This window comes from Chanos chanos, chromosome 7 (genome assembly GCF_902362185.1).
Source record: "Chanos chanos chromosome 7, fChaCha1.1, whole genome shotgun sequence".
Lineage (NCBI taxonomy): Eukaryota > Metazoa > Chordata > Actinopteri > Gonorynchiformes > Chanidae > Chanos > Chanos chanos.
In genome coordinates, this window is record NC_044501.1 from 26,150,490 (window position 1) to 26,171,732 (window position 21,243).

Sequence of the window (21,243 nt, forward strand, 5' to 3'; positions counted from 1 at the left end):
CTTCATTTCCAACTACCTCAGTAAAGCTTCTCCATTTCACTCACTCCCACTCCTTCCTTCCTTCCTCCCTCTCTCTCTCAAGTTCTCCCAGGAAACAGTATACCTGTGGAGGCCATGAGACAGAGCACAGCTAGGAGCGTACTAACATACAAACATACACACAGACTACTAAATTATTCACAGTCTACTGGGATTTGCTTCCTCCTCCTCCTCTCATTCTCATTCTCTCCCTCTCTCTCTCTCTCTGGTTCCCCATTCTTGCTCTTTCTCTCACCCTCCTCCTCTCCCTCACTTGCTCCCTCCCTCTCTCTCTCCCCTGTTTGTCTTAAGATTGATGACTCTCTCAGTCTGGTACAAAGCTGCTTAAAGATGCATAAGCAGGCCAGCCAAGGTCCTGATCCCTCCTTCTCTCACTCTCTCCCTCTTTCCCTCATTCTCTCCCTCTCTCTCTCTCTCTCTCTCATTTTCTGTCTCCCTTATTCTCTCTCTCTCTAATTCTCTCTCTTGTTCCCTCATTTTCTCTCTCTCTCTGTCATTCTCTCTTTCTCCATCATTCTCTGTCTCTCCCTTATTCTCTCTTTCTCCCTTATTCTCTCTCTCTCCCTCGTTCTCTCATCGACTTTCCCTCCTCCATTCTCTCTCTCTAATTCTCTGTCTCTCACTGCCTTGCTCTCTCATTCACTTTCTCACTCTCTCCCTCATCTGTTCCCTCTCTTTTACGGGTTTCTGAGATTGCACGAGTGAGAGTTGAGTTTGGAAGGGTTAGAGCAGTTGTAGGCTGTCACGTTTACTCAAGGCATTTCTCAATGACATATCCTGCAAAAATGGAAATGAGGCACATTAGATTTGTGGCAATACCACTCAATTTCTTTCTTTCTTTTTTTTTTTTAAGTCACTGTTTTGACAGAGCGGCATGTTTATGGAATCTCCACCAAGGAACTTGGTCTAGTGTTGAAAACACAGCAGTAGTTTCAAGCTGTATGACATCTGAAGGAGAGCAGGATGTGATGTACTCCTTCACTGAGTTTATCAGGTTATCAATTAGATTAGAGATCTAATACCTGGCTATCAAAACCACTGCTGACTCCATAGCCGAGAGCAGTTATTTCCAGTATTCATATTTCCGTCATAGTCAAAGCGCATTCTCATCCATGTACCCGACCCACGAATATTCCCCAGATCCATTCTGTTCTGCTCACGCTGTTGCAGGCTGCGTGTTTGAGAGTCGGGGCTTTTGGGAGTGGAGCGTGAATAATCTTCTGAGTGCTGGTTAAACATCCTCAGAAGGAGAATATGATCTGGTGTGGTGTGTGTGTGAGTGTGTGTGTGAGGGGGTGGTGTACATGTGCTGACTTGGTCATGGTTTCAGAGACACAGCATGTGTATGGTGACATCGGACTCGTTCAAAAAACTCAGTGGTTACACATGACCTTGACCCCGGTCACGTCCATCCCAAATCTCTAAAAAGGTTTTTCCTTCTGTTTTAACAGGTGGAGCCTCTCTTAAAACCGTGTCTTCACAAGAGAGCAGGCCATTAAGGTGAATGTTTGGGAAACGTGCATGAACGGACGGACAGATGGATGGATGGATGGATGGATGAAAGGAAGGGTGAATACTCATTGGGAAGTCAGAATAAATGGAGAGAAGACTGGACAGAGGGGAGGGAGAGAGCAAGAGAGAGAGAAGGGGAGGGTGAGGGAGAGGGGGAGAGAGAGAGAAACTGTCACTCTAATAGATGAAGGATGGAAGAGCTGGGAGGCAGAGAGAGAGAGAGAGAGAGAGAGAAAGAAAAGGTGTGTGTGAGTGCAGCTTTAAGTGGAGGTTGAAAAAGGCTCTAAGCTCCTCCACTTCATTAGTCCAGATATTTGACTTGGATGACTCACTTTGGCTTTGCTCCTGCTGTGGAGGACTGCAAAGCCAATCAATGCAGATTATGCTCCTTAACTCAGAAACCAAGATAGTACTGGAATGGGAGTGTGCGTGTGTGTGTGTGCGTGCGTGTTTTTGTGTGTATAATAGAGAGAGACAGAGGCAGAGAGAGAGAGTATATATGTGTATGTGTGTGTGTGTGTGTGTGTTTTGGGGGGGGGGGGGATCTCAGTTCAGTGCAGTGCATGTCAATCTCCTCTAAGCAGCTGAAGGCAAATGATAACACATGCCCTCGTGGCCAAATACAGACACACACACACACACACACACACATACACATGCACGTAAACACACACAGCTAGAGAGACAGAAAGAGAGAAAGAAAGATAAGACATTCCAAAACACCTTATAGCTTTAGGAGCAAGAAACCACAGTCTAACAGCATCAGCAACACACACACACGCACTTACACACACACACACACAGACAGACAGAGACACAGACACACAGAGAGACAGACAGATGCACACGCACACACGTGCGCCCCACACACACACTGCACAGCCATGATAACAGTGCTTTTGTTCTTTTTTTCTCTGCTGTGTCTTTCTCTGAGCCTGGAACACACTAGCTTCATCTGTTTTTGTCCTTTCTCCAGAGAGAGAAGGAGAAACAGGCAGCAGAAATCACCAGCTTACAAAAAAAAAAAAAAAAAAAAGGAGCATCTGTCATTCAGGATGGTCAGGAGAATGGACAGAGCGTTTAACTGGCACCTCTGAAATCTCACTAACCATCATTTCCGTCTCTGGCATCCTCTCAAAGGAGGTGTCGGCTACAGCGCATGACCCCTCCGTTGCCCCAGTAACTCGAAAAAAACAGCCATCAGCAGAGCAAAGTGCTCGTTAGGGCAGACAAGGAGCTGGCTAATTGAGAGAGATTTACACAAAGCAGGGCCTTCCTCATTCTCTTTGATATCAGCACAGGAGAGAGTGGGGAGTGAAGGAGGGGGAGGGAGGGAGAGAGGGAGAGAGACAGTGGTGGGAAGAGAGAGAGAGAGAATGAGAGTTCTATCACACTCTGTTTTGTCCCTGAAGTCAAAACCAGACAGAAAAAGACGGGAAAAAGCGTGAGGCAAAGAGAGGGAAAGGGTAAAGAAGAGTAGAGCAGAGAGTTTCAGGTAGATCAGAAAGAGCGAGAGAGAGAGAGAGAGGTGAAAGTTCGAAGTGACAGGATGAGAGTTAGCGGTGGGAAAACAAGAACACTTTACCTTCTTTCTCTGCACGGAACACAAAGGTCCTGAGGGAGGTGACCACCTCCAACTTATTCTCCCCTACTCCTCGCACCTCCTTCATAGCCCAGATTGGAATCAGCCCCTTAGAGTACATCTCCTACAAAACACAAACACACACACACACACACACACACACACAGAGCACAGGGGAGAGAGAGAGAGAGAGTAAGAGTCAGTGAGCACACACTCATGCATCTGAGATCTTTTGTATGCAAGTCATACAAAACATCTTTTCTTACACAATACAAGTTAAGAGAGTCACACAGTCCCACACACACACACACTCATACGGACACACACAGTGCAAACGTGAGGGTCAGTAATCACACATGCACACATCTGACACATTTCATACAAAACATATTTTCTTGCACTAAACAAGTTAAGAGAGTCAGCACTCTCTCTCTCTCTCACATACACACAGAGCGATTTTTTCAGTGCTAATACATGTCCAAAGCGTGAAAACAAGACACCCACACATTTCTGGTTCACACGTTCTATACCAACAGTAGAGGCTAAAATAAACAGTGCTTTGCTTATTGAGAGTCAAGACTCACTCTGAAACCACGCCCCTCACATCCCCAAATACACACACACACACACACTCACACAGTGCCACCCCCAAAAATATATATACCCAGTCCTGCCCTGTTAACTAGTAGCCACACACTCCTGCAGGCCAGAGCAATACATTACCAACAGTGTGTTCTACTGTTGTGTCATCGTGCATTTCTCATTTGATTGGTTCACTGAGATGACTGGGTCAGCGTTTGGTCCAGCGTTTGTGTCTGTGTAAAGGCCAAAAAGCCACTTCTACTCATGCTCTTACGGTGACCGTTCAGAGGAACTAGACTATACCATCACTGCAGGATGAATGAGTGACAATTTCATACATACTCATACAATTAGAGCGGATTAAGCTATGTGGTCTTGATGTTTAGGGGTACCGATTGTCGTGTTTTGGGCTGCTAACTAATTAGCAACCTACTATTTGAAACAACATTTATCCTCTCAGATAAAAAGAAAAAAAAGTAGGGCAGTTTAACGACTAAGCAGACGAAGCTTGTTAACTGATCTTTTGAATATGTTTTCGATGGGGCTTCTTCGTTAATCACACATCATTAATTACAGCTCGTAATATCTTGTAATCCTTGACCTCAATTACATTAAACAACTCTTAATTATTCATTCGACGAAAAGTACGGCCGCGTAACGATTGTTCGTTTTCCCCTCACTAACTGATAACTGTCTGGTTTGTCTAAGTTAAACGGAACATTCACCTCGTAACGACTTCGGAAATTTACCACCGTCTGTTCTAGAAACTCGTCTCTGCCCGCACTTTCTCGGCATTACCATCAGCCGATAATAACCCCAGTATCGAGGCCAGTCATAGGTCAGTGTATCCGCTTATAACAAAACACGGGTAATTTTGTAGTTTCGCTCTGTAACGCTAACAATTTCAGCAGAGTCTGACACCTCGGGAAAATCTGACCCAGCGTCTCCACTTTTTTTCCCCCTCTACTCGCTGACGGGGAAAAAGGGAGAAATCGCAGTGATTTCAGCAGAGACCCAGTTGATTTGCATGGATTAACTGCAACAGTAGTCAAAGTGATGGAATCTGTGAGTAGAACATATCTTCAATTTTCTATGCCCATAGCGAGTTTGGGCGAATCAGCAGAGAGAGGGGGAGAAAAAAAAGCGGAGCATAAAAGGGCCAGTAGGAGTGTACATTATTCATTTCTCTACTGCTGTTATCATTGCAAAGTATTCTGGAGGAAAAAAAAAAAACATTAGTCTTTTTTTCCCCCCTCAATAAGCTTGACCTGAATCCTATTTCCCCAATGTAGCATAAAGCTGTCGTACGCATAGAACTATGAGAGAGTGAGAGAGAGAGAGAGAGAGAGAGAGAGAGATGTTCTTTATTAATTATAACAATTAGTTTCTATACTCTTAAGTTTTACACTCTTAAATCCTATTCGGAAGACTGGTAGCCGAAACACCCCTTGTGTGAGAATCTTTGTGATCAGTGAGAACATAAGAAAAGAAAGCGAGCGAGACTGGAGAATGGATGGCTTAAAAACAGAGCTTTAAGAAAGGATGCAAACCGAGAAAAGAAATGGGAGCAGACGGAGGGGATAGAGTGCACGAACGATAGAGACGCACAGAGAGAAAACATGTCAGAGAGAGGCAGAGAGAGAGCGAGAGAGAGAGAAACAGCGAGGTCAGTTCAGGAGTTAGCGCTTTGAATTAAAGCAGCATGTTAACAGCGGCGGTAGCAGCTAACCCTAATTACAGGACGGGGCGGCCGCGGCCTTCTGTGGGATTTCAATATCGCACCAATTTAGCGACGTTCCCGTCGCCACAGCAATGGAGCCGTGAACTCGCTCACATTCTAATGAGGCTCTGTTCCGTCTAAATTTGGACAGTGGAGAGGATGGTGGGATGGGGTAAAACAGAGGTGCTCGGACAGCGTCTGTCAGATGCTAAGTGCTGATAATTACACGCTACCTTGGTTTGCGTTAATTATGCGTTTTAAAGATTATTTTCAGGAGGTCAGATGAAACTTGCTTTATTCACCATTGCATCCCTACCTACAGGAAGTATTGTTGTAGCACATTTAGACACAGTCATCTGACAAACACAAATGTATCATTCTGTCCCCCTCAGTCACACAAAACCTGAAGTGTAAAAATAAGAGATAGAGGGAACACTGTAGACCTATGACTAGTCATGCCCACTTAAGCAAGAAGTATCCTTTATATCTGAACTCACTCTCTCTCTCTCTCTCCTTCTGTATATGTGTGTGTGTGTCTCCCACTCACACAAACCATCTCACCATCTCAACCCTATCTCTTATGAGTGTGTTCAGTAGAAGTGTGTGTGTGAGCGCCTTTCTATAAATAAACACACATGTCAGGAAGCAATTAGGCTAGTGCTATAGAGCTAAAAGCCCACAATGATAAAGGTTAGGTAGAGAGAGAGAGAGAGAGAGAGAGAGAAGATCTGTTCTTTTTAACCTCTATCTCAGCAACATCCTACAGCCCACATCACACCCTACAGTGGAGCCATGGGGACCCCAGCTGACCAGATTGTGGTACTGCAGTCAAATACCATCTTGCACGTTCCATTGGTCTCTTTGTCTCTTTTTCATCATGCACGAACAGAGTATCTTTAATAACATCTACACCCACTTGACCATGCCTGCCTCTCAGTAAACTATAAAAAAGGATATAGTATTCCATCTGCAGGTCTTTTCATAAGATTCAGCATCTTCCTTACAAAAGCAATTTGAATTTCTCCTTTTTTGTCCAGAACCCAAAGACTGAATACCATATGCATGGTATGGTAAATACCATATGAACATTACGATGTGGTAAAGACTGAGCACTGTAGGACATCATAATGCAAAATACTGAATATCATACAACATGGTGAAGACTGAACCGTATGATATGGGAAGGTAAATACCGAATACCATATGACAGGGTGAAGACTGAATGCCATATGACATGGTAAGGTAAAAGACTGAAGGTAAATAAGAGCAGAGAGGCGATTTGAAATGAAAACTGAGGGCTTTTGACATGACAGGAGTTTTGAAATGAAAACTGAGGGCTTTTGACATGACAGGAGTTTTGAAATGAAAACTGAGGGCTTTTGGGGGCTGGCTGGCGGGTAGGGTGAGGGCGCTTGCCAGGTTTCAGACATAGAGGCAAAGAGCTAATCCTCCCTAAAAAACCCAGAGCTCACACCTTTAAATCCCCGCCTCGCTGCCTTATCCTCAAACACACACACACACACACACACACACACACACACAGAGCGAGGAGTCCCTTGAGATCCCTGATGCTGGGGACCTGTCGGCAAGGTTGATGAAATCTTGAGAAAGAGAACAGATGAGGGTCCAAACAGGTTTGGCCCCTAGAGTCAGGGTCCCAAGAGGGAGTGAGTGAGAATTCACCTCCTCTCCTCTCCCACGCCACTGGAGGACCTGTCCCCGCCTGACGACACCATGGAGTGACATCAGAAACGGACCAGAGCGATCAGGGCTGATTACCCATGTCTAGGTCGTTTCATCAGCTTCAAACAAAGAATCAGAAAAAGAGAGGAGGAGAGATGACAGGAAGTAAAGAATGACAGATGAAAAGAGAAAGTTGACACATGCATTTCTCTTTTACAACTCATGGCCAAAGTTCTCCCATAATGATCCAAGAACTTCTCAGGGAACAGTCTGTGGCAAAGTGCTGGTTCAAGGCTAGAATCATACAGAGAATTAACTATACACAGACTGAACAAATGGAGTTGATCATCTTTCGCTGTCTTTCTTTCTTTCTTTAAAAACAAATTAAATGGCCCTGGCATGAACCTTGCTCCGAGCAAACCCTCCCCCTATTAATACTGACAGGATACACAGAAATAATGACCATAGACCCTTTAGGGGGAGGGGGTGTTAAGTAATTAATGAATCCTTGGCAATATAAATAAAAAAAAAACAGTAGTGATAACAGGAATAGAAGGCTGCAGATATTTACTATTTACCCCCCCCCCCCCCCCAAACACACACACACACACACACACACACACACACACACAGGGAGAGAGAGAGAAATTGTACTTTCTGATAAATAAAATGGATATGGCTGCAGGGGAGTGTCTATAATTAGTTGCTGATTAACGAGCCCCCCTCAGACAAAGTTCACATCATTGACTATTATGCTGAGCAAAGCTGCAGCAGAGAAAACACCCAAAGTGCCAACACAAAGAGGGCCAGCTGAGGTAACCTCCAAACTTTATATATATATACACACACACGCGCGCACACACAGCTCATATACACAGAAACAGGTGCATCCAAGCAGAGAAAACGCATACAGACAGCACTGACTCAGAACACACACACACACAATGGATAACAAAACAAATTTTACCACACCATGACACACCCTCCTACCCTCTCTCTCTCTCTAATACACACTAACTTCCTCTCATTCTGCCACCCACACATCACACAAAAGATATCAGATCAGACAACTACACTAACCAAATGCGCCCTGATAACACAGCAGAAATATTTGTGTGTGTGTCTGTGTGAGAGAGAGAGAGAGAGAGAGAGAGAGAGAGAGAAAGCAAAAGGGAGGTCTTACTCAGTCTACAGTGTCACTGTTGCATGTTTGTTTTAGCTTGACATCTAAAAAGGCTAAATTTTAACCCTCAAAAGGAAAAGGTGAGAAGATAAAGACAGAGAGAGAGAGGGAGAGAGAGAAAGAATAAAACAAGGGAGGGAAAGATTGCTGAGGGAAGCAGGAGCAGGCGTTTTCTCTGCAGCCATTAGTTAATCTGAGTTTTAAGAGGAACTGAAGTCAAGAACAGCTGATAAAGCCAATCAGTATAGCATAGAGTAATGTCTCCTTGTTCTTCATCCATCTCTTCTCTCTCTCTCTCTGTGTGTGGATCTCAGTCAGATGATGTCATCTCTTTCCTGATCTCCTTCATTGTCACAGTCAACAGATATGGGCTGTAAACTCTTTAAAAATGTCATGTGCTTACTGACCCATTGCCTCTGACCCAGATTCAGTCCTCTCAAGTCAAGCCCTCAGCTCTCTACCTTTCCCCCTAACTCATCTCCACAAACTGATCATCTATGACCATGAGTAGGCCATATCTGACAGGGCGTTTAAGAGGGCAGGAGGATGGGAGGAGGTTTTCTTTTTGGACTTTGCTGAATGGAAACTGGTTTCTCAAACCCCTTCTCAAACTGTTCAAAAAAAAAAATGACGATTAAATTCCTCTCATACTGCCTCAAACCGTCAAGCATTTTTAAACCACACACTCTTCCAGTCCACCACGCTGCTCTCTCACCAGCTCCCACCAGTCAAAGGCCCTCATGACTAATTCTGAAAGTAGCATTTTGCAGATTGGTGACATTTGTGGTAACAGACGGGTACAAACTTCTCCACAAGAATAAGTTCAATAAGCTTCACTGTACTGCACATTTTAAACCCCTTTACCTTGTGTGCCAGAAAAGATACACCAACACAGAAACATACAGCTGTCATGGTGTGGGTGTGGTTTCAGCTGAGATCAGGATGCCCAACAGACAGAAACATACACCAAGCGCACGCGTGTGCGTGTGTGTGTCACATGCATGTTTTCATGAACTGACCTTGTCATTATTGTAGTATGTGAGATTTTCCCCATCAAGCTTCACCCATCTTCTCTGAAAGACACAGTTTCTAAAATTGAAAAGAAAAGAAAAGAAAAAAAGAGAAGAACAAAGGAAGCCACATTTACTCAGTCTCTGCTTACATGAGAACACAACATCAGTGAGTGTAGTTGTGAAAGGGCCTAGTTTTCAGCATCTCAACCTGTGATTCTGTACAACAGACAGAGAGGACACCATTGACTGTGGACATGAACATAGAGAGAAAGAGAGAGCGAGAGAGAGAGAGAGAGAGAGAGAGAGAAAGAGAAAGAGAGAAAACCTGAAGCTAGACCTAATCTATCATTAATGTCTCTTTGTCCACACTAGTAGTATCCTTTACGAAGCCATTTGAGCAGTGACTAAAATGAAAAAAGGTGGGGCGTGTGGTGCTTTGACACATCTGCCCTCAATCTCAGAAATTAAGCACGAGCACGTTTTCCTGCTCCAGCGAACTTCACGTGATTATTAGAGAAGCACTAGATGCTTTTTCACACTTCTGAGAAAACTCACACTATGAAACCTTGGTGTAAAAACTGAGGTTCTATTTTCATCTCAAACCACAACTGAGGGAAACATTTCTAAAAAAAATTAAATTGGAGGGGGAAGGAAGCAGCTACTCTGCTCTTCCGTTGCTGTGTGGCTAATGATCATCAAACGCTTGGTTTATCTAGACTTTTCTGCAGTCTTTGAGAAAGTTTCTTGCATTTTTCTTCTTACATATTTTTATGTCTTGTGCTGGAACCCTGTGCTCATATTCTGTTGAATGCGAAAGTTTGAACTCTCAGCAGTTACAATGGCATCAGCGGAGGACATTGTAATAAAAAACCCAAAACAAAACAACAAAAAAAAAAACTACTACAGGAACGAGATGCACTGGGGGAGGGGGGCAGGGAGGGAATGACTTTCTGAACAGTGTGAAGTTATAACCAAACCTGGGAACTAATGGGTGAAATGGGTATTTTTGGAAATAACTCTCCAAACTTATTAGTCAATTGCTGACCCAGCAGTGGTTAATACTGGTCAGTGGTATAGAGAGCAAGACAGACAGAGAGAGAGAGTGAGAGGTATATATATATAGTGGTATATAACTAGTGTAATGGTATACTTCTATAACAGTGAATAATTGTCTTTGTCCAGAAGATTCAGAATTTCAGGGCATAAAACCCGCTGAACTTCTGGATTCGGAAGTTATTCATTTTAGGTGATGCTGTAAAAACGTAGTCAAACTAAAACAAAAATGATCATCATATCTCAGTTATGAGAGTGAATTCCCACCCCTGAGGTGAGAGTTTGTCCAGCCAACCGGATCTGAGCATCTTGTGGGCGGGGCCATAAAAGCATGCATATGGTGATATGGAGAAGTCGCTGCGGACAGGCGGTGTGGGGTGAGCAAAGTCGCCCAGAGCGTCTGCTGGCTCGGAGTAATCCTGGCAGATAGTCACTGTTGATACGGGTGAGGAGCCAGGGAGGGGCTGAAGGGGCAGGGCCAAGCTTGTCGAAACCTCATAGGCCGATTCTGCGTCATTCAGTGCATGAGGCTGCACTGTAGAGTAGCCGTCGTCATACGGAAGCTGCGTGGAAGTGGGCTTCAGAACTGTCTGCTCAGTCTTGTCATCAGCCACCTTTCCCTTTGACCTGGCCTGTTTCTTTCTGCAAAGAAGTGTACACATTTAGAGGAACACAGAATGAGACCACTCTGTGTGTATGTGTGTGTGAGTGTGTGTGTGTGTGTGAGACTACATCTGCCCTGGTGCTTACAAAAAGCCTTCTGTATATGATTTCCTTTAGGCCTATCACCTGAAATATACCGCATTCAGATCAAACCTCAGTTCTGAAATTGGGGGAAGGTTATATAGTTAGAGGGTTAAAATTATTATAATATGATTAAAAAAAGCAATGTCCACGGTCACTGTACTATCAGTTTAGTGTCCAAGCAGAGTCCATGGTCACTGTACTATCAGTTTAATCAGTTCCAGTTTAACCCCCTTAGTAGTCCCACAAATGGGGAAATTTGACTTCTGCATTTTAACCCATCTGAGATAGCAGTGAACACACACACACTATAGAAGCAGTGGGCAGCCACAGCCCATGGAGAGCAGTTGGGGGTTAGGTGCCTTGCTCAGAGGCACTTCAACCATGCATATTGAGGGAGGGGGAAAGTGCTGTTCATCACAAATACATCAGAAATGACCAATCATTTTGAAGACTTAAAAACTGAAAGTCACAGAATTTCTGCATTTTATTAAATGTAAATGTATCAATTGTAAACATAATGGTAGTAAGCATATTAACTGTAAACATATTGACTGTAAATGTACTGATTGTAAACATAATGGTAGTAATGTGATACTGGCATTAGCCTGTAATGGACACCTGAAAAACATGACCTGTTTGTTTGTTTGTTTGTTTAATAAGTGAACAGATTTTTCTGTCCACTATGTGATGACTCACTATTTGAAACCATTTTGGGGCTTCTCAGAGTTTTTAAAAGTCATTACACAAAGTCCTCATTAGCATGTTAGCACATTTAAAAAAAAAAAAAAGATTCTTTACCGTAATCTTTTCTGTTTCAGCTTCTCCTTCAAATCTTGCTTGAACATTTCCTTTGCACCTAAATCCTTAAAAAGAGAAAAATAATAAAAAATGTATTAATTCCAACAGCAACATGCATAAATTTTAACAAAAACATACAAACACTCTCTACATGAAATTTACTATTTCATGTGGGTATTGGCCTGCTGAAGTCAGAATTTAGAATTGTTCCTCTTAGGAGGATATCATCGCAGAAGAGGTGTGTTTCTGTGTCTTTATTAAAACACAGAGAGAGAATAAAACCCATGTGTCTGCTTCAGGCCTCTGTTTCCTCTGTCTTTTATCAGAAGGCACCTCCCACACAGTAACCAACACTGTCAAAGTTTTGTCAAGCGACATTTTTATTGGTTTAGAGGAATGTCTGAAAGTACATGCTTCTAAAAGTGTGTGTGTGTGTGCGCGTGAGAAAGTGAGTGTATCTGAATGTGTGTGTGTGTGTGTCTGAACATGTGTGTTTGAGGTGATGCTCAGAGTACTGAAGAGGAAGTGTGAATGGATATTAGTGCAGCCAGCCAATATCATTATTTTGTAGGACACCGAGTCTTCAGTTAAGACTAATAAGGTTAAGAAAATATCTTACCAACTTAAAACGACTGCCAGAGTCAGGACTGCTCAACTTAATCCAGCTACAGCCATGAGTAATATAGTGTCATTGTTATATTGGCAGAATAGCAAAGCTACTCAAAGGCTTAATGAGAAGTGATACTAAAATGGACACATCTTTTACACTCTAACACACCTACACACACACGCATTTGCACGCACAGGCAGACAAGATACACATACACACACACGGACACATGCACACACGCACACACACAGACACTTGTACTTCGATCTCTGTGAGGACACTCATTGACATAATGCGTTTCCTAGCTCCTTACCCTAACTTCAACCATCACAACTAAATGCCTAACCCCAAGCCTTACCCTAACCTAAACTTAATTCTAACCTGAACCCTAAAAATAAGTCTTAACCCTCAAACAGCCCTTTGAAGAAGTGAGGACCAGCTCACTTTCCCAAAACGTCATCACTCCCAAGGTCTAAAACGCAAACTGGTCCTCACAAGGATAGCTGTACAAGTACACACCCATACACACAGACACAGACACACACACACACACAGACACATACATATATATACAGTATACACATATATACATAAAGAATTACAGATACACTCACCAGTTTGTTTTCAGGGTTGTTGTAAAGGAAGATCTCGCCATAGGGAGAAATAGGAGACAATTTTCTCTCAAGAGGAGCTGTAAGGAGACAATACATATGCACACACGCATGACACACACGACACACACAATGCCCACACATGCAGGTGCGCGCACACACAAATATTAAAATGAATCAGTTCTGTGGAAACTGACACTGTATATATATTATAACACAGTGTAGCTTTGCACTTCTCTCTCTCTCTCTCACACACACACACACACACACACTCACACTCACACAATTTCTCATTCTGTTACTGCTAATTGCTACAAGAAAAAGGCTCAATTGGACAGAGACAAAGGGTTCTGTCTTAAACCCAGTGCAAACCAAAACACAAGTGTTTTTGCTAGTTTCAGACCGACGCGGCTGTTATTGTCCCGTCCAGCACCCACGATGTCCAACAAAAACCTGGTCTAAAGTAATGTCACAGTTGTTTCATTGAAAGATGGAGTACCTGATTGGACAGAGCATTGGGAGATGGCAGAGGCAGTGAATCGGCGAATCACTCTTTTTGTCAAGGTGCTAAGTCCACCATTGTCATAGGTGCCAGCGCAGGTGGCTTTTAAAGGGAATGGGAGCGATGCTCTGATTGGTTTACTGCATGTTATGCCCAAAACACACCTATGATTAATTAAGGGACTAAGTACAATCCCTTTGCGCCTTGTGCCTTACTATGCGCTAAAATTCTGCGCTGTTAAACTAGCAAAAGTGTATTTGGACATGCCATAAATGCACTTAAGCCATGAGCTTTAGGCCCTGCGCTTAGATCGTTAAAATAGAGCCCAAAGACACACACAGACAGACAGACAGACAGACTAATGGGTTGGTGTGGACGGTTTGGGGTTTGGGGTAAACTGGGGGAAAAAACACTAAGGAGGAAGACCACATACTGTCCCAAACATTAATAGTGTGGAAACCCCTAAAGGTGCAGCCTGGTCCACTAGTTGTCAAGGTGACAAATGACCACCTTGTCTCCACAGAAACAGTGAGGGGCAGGAGGCATTCTGAGCGGCTCCCTCTAGACAGGAACACACACAGATGCATGTCACATAGATAGCAAGTAAGCTGATAGCAGAGTGCTGGGAGTGTGCTGTGAGCTGGAGTAGTTTATCTATGATAGAGCCCAGCCACATGACATCACAGGCCAGCTCTGGTGCACACAGCATCTCACCATCTGTACCATCATTTATCAATATCTGGACCTGATCTCCAGACCACACACAGCAATCTCACATTTCACCCCTCTCTCTTTCTCTCTCTCTACAACCCTATTTATACTTTTTACTTCATTTTACCCTCTTTCTAATCCTGAGATGTAATTTATATCTAAACAGGCTCGTGCACATGCACACGCACGTACACACACACACTATGCCACGGCGCACGCACATACACACACACACACACGCACAAACACAAACGCACAGAGACACAAACGCAAACTAACATACACCTCACAAACTACATGACCCATCCTTCCCCCTGAAGAAGTTTAAGAAACAATCTAATGGGGATGGATTATACTTACACTACGTGTGCACACACACACACACACACACACACACACGCACATGCACGCACATGCACGCACACACGCACTCAACACTCCCAAGAGTGCTTCAAAGCCAAAAAAAAAAAAAGAAAATATGGGGAAAATCTGGTTTTAAGAGTTTGTCAAACTAGGCCTCTCCAAACGTATGAATGAGATGAGAAGTTACCCCAGTATGACAACACTACCAAGTTCCCATGATGCATCTCAAATGCTACTCCACTTTCAACAAGCCGTAACACTGCCCCATAACACAACTCATCTGCACATTAAGCATTCTCTTTTCTTTTTTTTCTCCTCTTTTTAAGGAGAACGGGAATAAAGTGTACCTTTCGGCACGGTGCTGGTGCCACTGGAGCCCTCCACCCCAGCCACCTGCTTGGGGGAGTTCGTTTCATGCACATTCCTAGGGAAGAAGGAATGTCTTTTAATGTCACTATTAAACAAGCACACACTCAAAACCCCCCACTGGCCTTCCACACGGTCTTAAAGGAAATGACTGTTTCACTGATCGTAACATTGTCTTTAAAACATTTTCCCTGCTAACATAAGAATGAAATATGGATGAGGAAGAATGTAATAGAAAATATGTAACACAGAAGAGCAAAAAATTTATTGCATCAAATTAATCTGGCTGGAAAAAAACATCTGCGATTTTGTTGATACCCAAATATGGGCAGATCATCAAAAACACTTTTTAGCAGCCTTTGATGGTAACAAGAAGTTTTAAATGTAGGATGAATGTGTACAACAAAGCCTTGAAATTTTACAATCCTTAGTACCCAAATTTTAATTATTTTATCAATTAGTATTTATCTCTTATTTCTCACTAAAAGTTGGATGGAGATCAGAGCAAATTTCACATCACGCAACAACAGAGATAGTTCTGTAAGGTCCACTGCATCTCAGGGCCGTACGTACCAGTCCTGAGGCATGATGGTGAAGCGTTGGGGGGGTTCTGGGACAGGCCGGTGGCGTAGTCGGTAAGACCGGGTTGGCCTGGGCCCTCTTGGAACCTTAGTGTCATACCTCTCATATATATCATTCTCCACCATCTCACCGTGGAAATTATCAGGGGGTTCCTCCGAGAGACTGTCTGTTATCGCTAACCCCTCGTGGTTTGGAGAAGACGGAGCCGGCCCCTCAGGGAAGCCCTCGCCATCCGACACTACCGAGTGGGAGGAGATCAACGATGACTCGCTGCTGCTGTTTATGGAGGCGGAGCTAGAGCCTGTGGAGGTCGTCCCTGAGAAGTTGTGAGTTTTCAAACTGGGCCGTGGGTGGGGAGATGGGCGGGGCATCGTGCAATGAGCAACATGCTCTTCTGCATGATCGGCACTATCCGACCCCTGGAGGGCCCTTGAAGGAAGCGTTTGTCTCCCATCCCGAATGTCTCTCTTACCATTTCCTTGGGATTGTGAGCGGCTAGAAGTCCCTCGCTTCCTGTCCTTGTGGAAGACCTTCCTTGGCCTGGGCACTGGCTTCTTTTTCACCTCCCCCGTTTTGTGTGCTTCACATAACTGGTCCTTTGCCCCAAGCACCTCCAGGCTGCGTAGGATCCTTCGCCTATGTCCCGTAGGGAAGTCCCCCAGTTCCAAGAGCTTCTCCTCCGTCATACCCCAACAGTCCTCCAGGCTGTGGTAACCTGCCTGGGCAAGGCAGCCACCGTATTGGCCCAGGTGAATGCTAGACAGCCAGCTGGAGATCTCCTGACTGGGCTCTGGCAAGGATGACATGGGAGGCGAAACAGGATCTGAGGCGTTGTTGTCTGTGGCCATGGTTTCAGGATGGGAAGGGTGAGCGTGACCATTGGGGGAGTAAGGGTTATGCAAGATGATGTCCAAGGCAAGAGGAAAGGAAGAGTGACAGGTGAGCACTGCAGAGGAAAAAAAAAAACGGGTCAGGTAAACAGCTGAATCTGGTGACTTTTCTTAGGTTACTATGTAGTAACAAATAAACAAATAAAGTGAACAGAGGTTTGACTTGGACAGAGAGGAATCACACTTTATGGTACAAAAGTTTTTTAATCAAAAGTCAGGTTAGGGTTAAGAGGTTAGCCTGGGGCTGCCTTTTAGTCAATCTTTCAGAAATTTTCAGACTGTTCAGTGCCAGTGAATACCAGGTGCCTGCAGTGGAGAGATCCTCATTTTACATGTCCATGCCTAACACAGCATCAGCACTGACCGTATTTGGCAAGTATTACCAATTAAGAAGCAGTCAAACATGTTCCTGAACTTGTACGGAAAATAGATGTAGCTGGTATCATTCATAGCAGTATTATGGGTAATTGTACCCAACGATTTTATGTATGTTCTTCTTAGTCAAGACAACAGAAGTTTCCTGCAGTTTGTTTCTCATTTTTAAGACTATATGATGTGTGCAAAAAGGAACAGCCCTGTCTACAAACAGGTGAAATCAACCACATTACTTTTGAAAACCGCTTCACAGGTAGGCTGCTACATGCTCATTTGTTTTTGTTGACAGTTGTAAAAACAACAAAAAAAAGGTCAAATCAAGTGTGTGATCTCATGTCAGAATGGTGTTAAGATTTCAAAAGAAAAATCTAGAAGCAAAACCCACAGCCATCAAATGCACGGTACATGTGATCTCACACTTCATTCCACCTCCTTTCACCTCCTCAGACAGACCTTCATAATTGTTACTTTATTTATGAGGATTTTCAGACTTAAGTAAGATCAGGGTTCCCACCCATCCTCCACCCAATCCGTCTCTGAGCGAATGACTTTTTTGTAATTCAAATTTTCTATTGATTTTGAAAAGGTTAGCACATGACAAGTTAACATATCAAATGAGACTTTTCACCACTGACGCCACTAACAGAAATAAAATGGCTATAAAATAAAAGAGAGATCGGTGCAGGAGAGGATACAACACTAATCACAATTCAAAGGAAAGGAAGATACAAAAAGAAATAAAAATAAGCCAATGACTTTTACTAAGCATCCTTACACAGCCAAAAATTCAAAGTATTCGACACATTTTTCAGGCTGTGGTTAAAAATCTCTGCTAGCCTAAGACCTCTTCGGTATGTAGTAGTGGGCGACTATACCGTCCATGTCTGTCTGCCCCTATCTCTGTGAAAGCTCACTCTTCATGAACTTTCCGTTCTCACTCATCTGGTATTCGCATCACTGTGTCTAAATCTTTACCTCCTCAAAGTGTTCAAAATACTGAAGTCACATTCTCTTTAACATTTTCTAACCAATGAACGATAGCATCTGATTGTGGGAAAATGGTGTTATTACAGAATTACGTGGTATGTAAAAGAAACAACAATTAAAAAAAAAACAAAGAAACAAAATCGTAAATGACTCCTTAACCTGTGCTGAGGGGAAAAATCTTCTCAGCGAAGATTAAAACAGTAGAGGAGTGGTAGAAATAACAGTGGAAGACTCCGCTGAAGAGGATTTGCTCATCACTGAGAGCTGATGTTGTATGCTGCATGCTGACTGGGGCTTGTGGTGCAGTGTGGAGTCAGAAGGTGAAGTTTGTTCATGTATTGGGATTCCTCATGCCATAATCAGTCAGTGGTTTTGCTAAATATTTTGAGATTCCAAGTGTACATAATCAAAGTGCATTCTTTTTGTCTCATTTATCTGTAAATATACAAATGAACTAAGACAAATCTGACATGCTGGATGTAGATCAGTTTTCTGTGGGATTTCAGATGTATTCACACTGAAAAAAAGTTTGTTAGGTTCCTCAGGTCTCAACAACCTTATATAACCTCTGTGTTTTTCCCCCCCAAAGCCAAATATATATAAATATATAATAAAGTCAAAGCACATTTAAGGTTGAAACTGAGCAGCTGAAAACTTCACTGGTCAAGGTTGAAGCAGCACCCGCGGTGATTTTTTTCACCCAAACGAGTCGAGCTTGTAAAACCTGGGGACTGCCGAGACAAAAAGTTTGCAGACCTCATCAGCTGCCGCTCAAACTGTGCAGGTGCTGAGAACAAAAGGTGGCTAACAGCTAAACAGCTATTTGCAGTTCCTCAACGCCACCCACACACAATGTGCCATAGCAGAACAGTATTAACTACTCTAAGGCCTCTGCTGTTACCACTAACTCTAAAGACCGAATTAGGTTGAGTTCACAGCGCCAGGCTATTGTGATCTGGATTACTGATTCCACTTGCTAGCAGGTATTTATTTTTTTCCAGGCTTTTAAAATGCGGTCTCCATCCGTTTGTACACATAAAGAGTAGCGAGCTCCAAACTATGTTGAGTGCTATCAATCAATGACTGAAATGCCACTGACAGGAAAACGATTAACACACAATGCAACTCTAGCACAGAATATGTTAAAACAGTCTGCAACCCAAATAAAACCTGACAGAAACTCTCTTCATGAAATTAAGTGTGAAACGTAAATTTAAATCAGGTTGAGTTAAAGTGTACCTTTCATTTAAAAAGGCCTTCCACCAGTGGAAACCAATGAATAGCACTAGTTTGTAATTGCAATGAAAAGTCCAGCCAATCAGCAGACAAAGGTGATCAAAGGTGATGAGTTTTGGATCCTTACACATTCAGCTTAACAAAAGACCACACTAAAAACAGTGCCAGTTCAAAGCTTAACAATGACTAAACCACTCAGTTTGAACCAGGAGTCTCAGCAGGAAGACAAGCTGTGTGCAGGCCAAGATCATTTCCCTGGTTTGGTCTGCAGTTGTGTCAACATCACATTGACAACAGGAGTCACTGAAGTGTGGTGACAGGGACAGCACTGTCTGGCTGTCCCTCCTGCGATGTGGCCAGTTGTGTCCTTTGTCACGTCTGATCCAGCCAATAGAAACACAGAGATTCAAACTAACTACCTACCTCAGTGATCAGGCAGAGTGTAATATATTCCTGGACCACGAAGGCATTCCCTCAGATTCAATGTAAATTATTTAATGGATAAAATAATACGAGGAATAATAAGAAATAGTGGAAAATGTTAATAACATGGATACCCCCCGCCAAACAATGTCGGGAGGGCAGGGCGTCTTGCCAGATAGAGTCTGTACTACATTTGAAGTCCAATTCGGTTTCAATGAATTTTATTCTCTTGTTTTCCTCCAAATGCCAAGCCCCACGCAAAGTTTCAAGACATCCAAAGTCACTTTGCAGTAGTTTCTTAAGTCACGAAGAACAACAGTTGTTTGCTTTATCACAGGTTACTTCACAACTGCTCAGAAAACAAGAGGGCAAGATTTCCATGCTATGGCACAGCCTCTTCAACATGCAACAGCATCATAAACATAAAAAAAAAAACCCTTCTGACAAAAACTCACCACAGTAATCTTTCTGTTCTGGTTTCATAAGGTTTTGTTTTTGTTTTGGGAGGGGGGGGGTTGTTTTGTTTTTCTCTCTGGATTACACTCTCTCAATTATTGTCGAAAACAGTAAGAAAATCACCAGATAGCTATACACATCAGGCAAAAGTTAAAAACTTTGACCACCTCTCAGAACCTTTTAGGCAGAATAAAAAGAACTTCTGATCGCATATGCTAAATAAAACTACTCTTTTCTAATGCTTTGGATTGGCAGCGCACATGAATCCTCAAACCTAAATATATGCTACCCACATACACCCACACCACAACACAAAAATAAATAAATGAACACAGGGACAAAGGCTCCTTGCATACACAGAGGCCCTGTACAAACCGGACCAGTGCCTCAGGCAGAATTTACATGGATGATACTGGATGTGACTGACCGGGTCCAGTACACGTTCATTACCAAAGTAGTGATGAGCTAACACATGTTTCCACTTACAGAAATTAATAATTATCAAAGAGAGTTTACAAACACTCTGGAGCAAATACCAGCACAATATCACTGATTTTCTTTCCTTCAGATGGCCTACATTCTGTATGCTCTAGAATATTCCACTCCACAAAAATTCTCATTTAACCGTTTAGAACACAGGAAGAACACTAACTACTACAAATAGAAGGTTTTTAAACAGGTATCACCTACACCATATTAAAACTGAACATATAGAACTGAAACCAAACAGATAAAAAACTGATGATAAATTTGGAAGAAAGCTCTTGCCTACACTGCTACGAGATTTGTCTCTCTGTCCTAACCCTTGTTATGTGTTTCTCAGAACCTGGACATGTGGATGGGGTTTTAACACTGTTTCTACTTCTGCAATTTTACAAAACTCTTCTTCTGCATGTTAGATCTACCTCTCTACATCTGCTTTTTTTCAACATCAAAAAAATAACCACAAGTTTGGGTGTACTGATGATTCACTCCTGGTTTCTGATGTGTGCATATGATGAACGCAAGTTAGATCTGTTTTTTTTTTCTTTTTTTTTCAAACTGAAGAGACATGAGCGTCCTCCTGTTCATAATTTTGTTTATTCCTGGTGAATGCCTTTTCTTCTTCTTCAGTACTTAGAGATAAGCACAGTAATAATGGTCACATTATTTCAGATTAGCAGATGATCAGAACACTGAGATCTGAGGATGAATACAGCTGATGGATCAATTCAACACA

General features: G+C 42.9%; 1 protein-coding gene across 1 annotated transcript in view; it reads right to left on the minus strand.

Moving 5' to 3' along the window:
• arap2 (ArfGAP with RhoGAP domain, ankyrin repeat and PH domain 2) overlaps nt 1–16,463 on the minus strand; it is an 87,010-nt gene extending 70,547 nt beyond the window's left edge. Inside the window, exons 1-7 of the mRNA XM_030779115.1 lie at nt 15,649–16,463; nt 15,057–15,133; nt 13,137–13,213; nt 11,913–11,977; nt 10,635–11,009; nt 9,321–9,390; nt 3,137–3,257 (exon numbers count right to left, since the gene is read on the minus strand). Of these exons, the coding sequence (XP_030634975.1) occupies nt 3,137–3,257; nt 9,321–9,390; nt 10,635–11,009; nt 11,913–11,977; nt 13,137–13,213; nt 15,057–15,133; nt 15,649–16,463 (1,600 nt within the window). The remainder of the gene's footprint in view (nt 1–3,136; nt 3,258–9,320; nt 9,391–10,634; nt 11,010–11,912; nt 11,978–13,136; nt 13,214–15,056; nt 15,134–15,648) is intronic.
• Between the last annotated feature and the right edge of the window lie 4,780 nt (nt 16,464–21,243).